The sequence below is a fragment of the Priapulus caudatus genome, unplaced genomic scaffold (assembly GCF_000485595.1).
Source record: "Priapulus caudatus unplaced genomic scaffold, Priapulus_caudatus-5.0.1 Scaffold1484, whole genome shotgun sequence".
Lineage (NCBI taxonomy): Eukaryota > Metazoa > Priapulida > Priapulimorpha > Priapulimorphida > Priapulidae > Priapulus > Priapulus caudatus.
In genome coordinates, this window is record NW_014578545.1 from 39,089 (window position 1) to 40,606 (window position 1,518).

The 1,518-nt window shown below is 37.3% G+C and overlaps 1 protein-coding gene across 1 annotated transcript in view; it reads right to left on the reverse strand.

Moving 5' to 3' along the window:
- LOC106816780 (probable G-protein coupled receptor 158) overlaps positions 1-1,518 on the reverse strand; it is a 31,594-nt gene that overhangs the window by 27,893 nt on the left and 2,183 nt on the right. Inside the window, exon 2 of the mRNA XM_014821404.1 lies at positions 114-222. Coding sequence (XP_014676890.1) covers positions 114-222 — 109 coding nt within the window. The remainder of the gene's footprint in view (positions 1-113; positions 223-1,518) is intronic.

The following is a 1,518-nucleotide window of genomic DNA, read 5'->3' on the forward strand; positions in this document are numbered from 1 at the left end:
GAGAGAGAGAGAGAGAGAGAGAGAGAGAGAGAGAGAGAGAGAGAGAGAGAGAGAGAGAGAGAGAGTGTGTGTGTGTGTGTGTGCGCGCGCGTGTAGGATAAATTGAGACGTACCTTTGTCGAGCTGACCTTGCACTTGTGAGAGCCAGCAAACATGCCACCGTTGTTGTCACACTGGTTGATATCCACCTTTAGTAGGTCAATACTGACGGCTACGACGCCCCTGTAATAATAAATATAATATAATACGATAAATAAATACACTATCATTATCATGAACAGAAAAACAATATATTAGATAACAGATGTATTAACATATAATAGCGATTAGTGACTGACGATGTATTGGCGATAATAAGAAGTGCGAATGGGAAAAGCAATCGAAAGAATACCAATTCTAATACAATAATTCTAATTCTTCTCATTACAAACTATATCGTTTCGAGCTGCAGCTGTTTTACGTCCGCAAGTCTGGAATGCAGTCGATTGCACAAGTATTGTATTCGTAAATCGGATAATCGGAAATATGGGTGCGATGATGAAATAACTAGATATTTGGCCTACGTGCACAAATATTTTATTTTATTATCTTTCCAGCGAGGGAGGCTGTACGAAATTTCGAAGTTATTATCTAAAGCTAGACTTCTTTCTCTATTTGCTGGGTTAGTTGGCTCTTTCCAGAGGCAGGAGGCATAAAATTGCACACGCGAAGCCTATGCTTTAGCGTAAACGTCCGTAAATTGTCCGTTATGTGTGTGTTTTGCGAAAATGGAATGGTCGAGTTAGACAAAATATACGTTGTGCGTTGCAATGAAGGTTCGGCTGGGTGCATCGTAGCTTCGCAACGGAACTGATTTATGGAGATTTTCAGCTTGTTATGGCAGCCAATTGAAAATGATTTCCACCTGTAATATCGCGAATAAACGCGTTTAACGTTTGACTAATCGTTTATATCAATATACCTAACATCTGTAACGCGTAGAAAACGTAAAAACTGTCTGTTTTTCTTTACTTTTTTGTCTACAGTTCAATCACGCCCATTTACTTACTATATGCGAATTTTTTTGGTATACAACACCAGGAGTTGACGCATAAAGGTTCTCTATGAACAAAATATTATCTATTAATAAACAGAGATGATCTATTTAAAATAGAGCATATCTCTATTCATGTACTCCTGGTAATATCAGGAGTACATAATAACAAATTATTTACAATAATTTAAAATATTTACAATAATTTAAAATGATAATAATTACAATAATAATTTTATCACAATTACAATTTGTAAATTACAATAAATTACAACAATTAACAATAATTTGTGATTATTTACTCCTGGTAATATGACAGGCTCGAGCGTCCATTAGCCCGCTTAACGGACATCCTCCATGGTTGCTAACACAGCAACCGGACATCCTCCATGGTTGCTAATTAACACAGCAACCGGACATCCTCCATGGTTGCTAACACAGCAACCGGACATCCTCCATGGTTGCTAACACAGCAACCGGACATA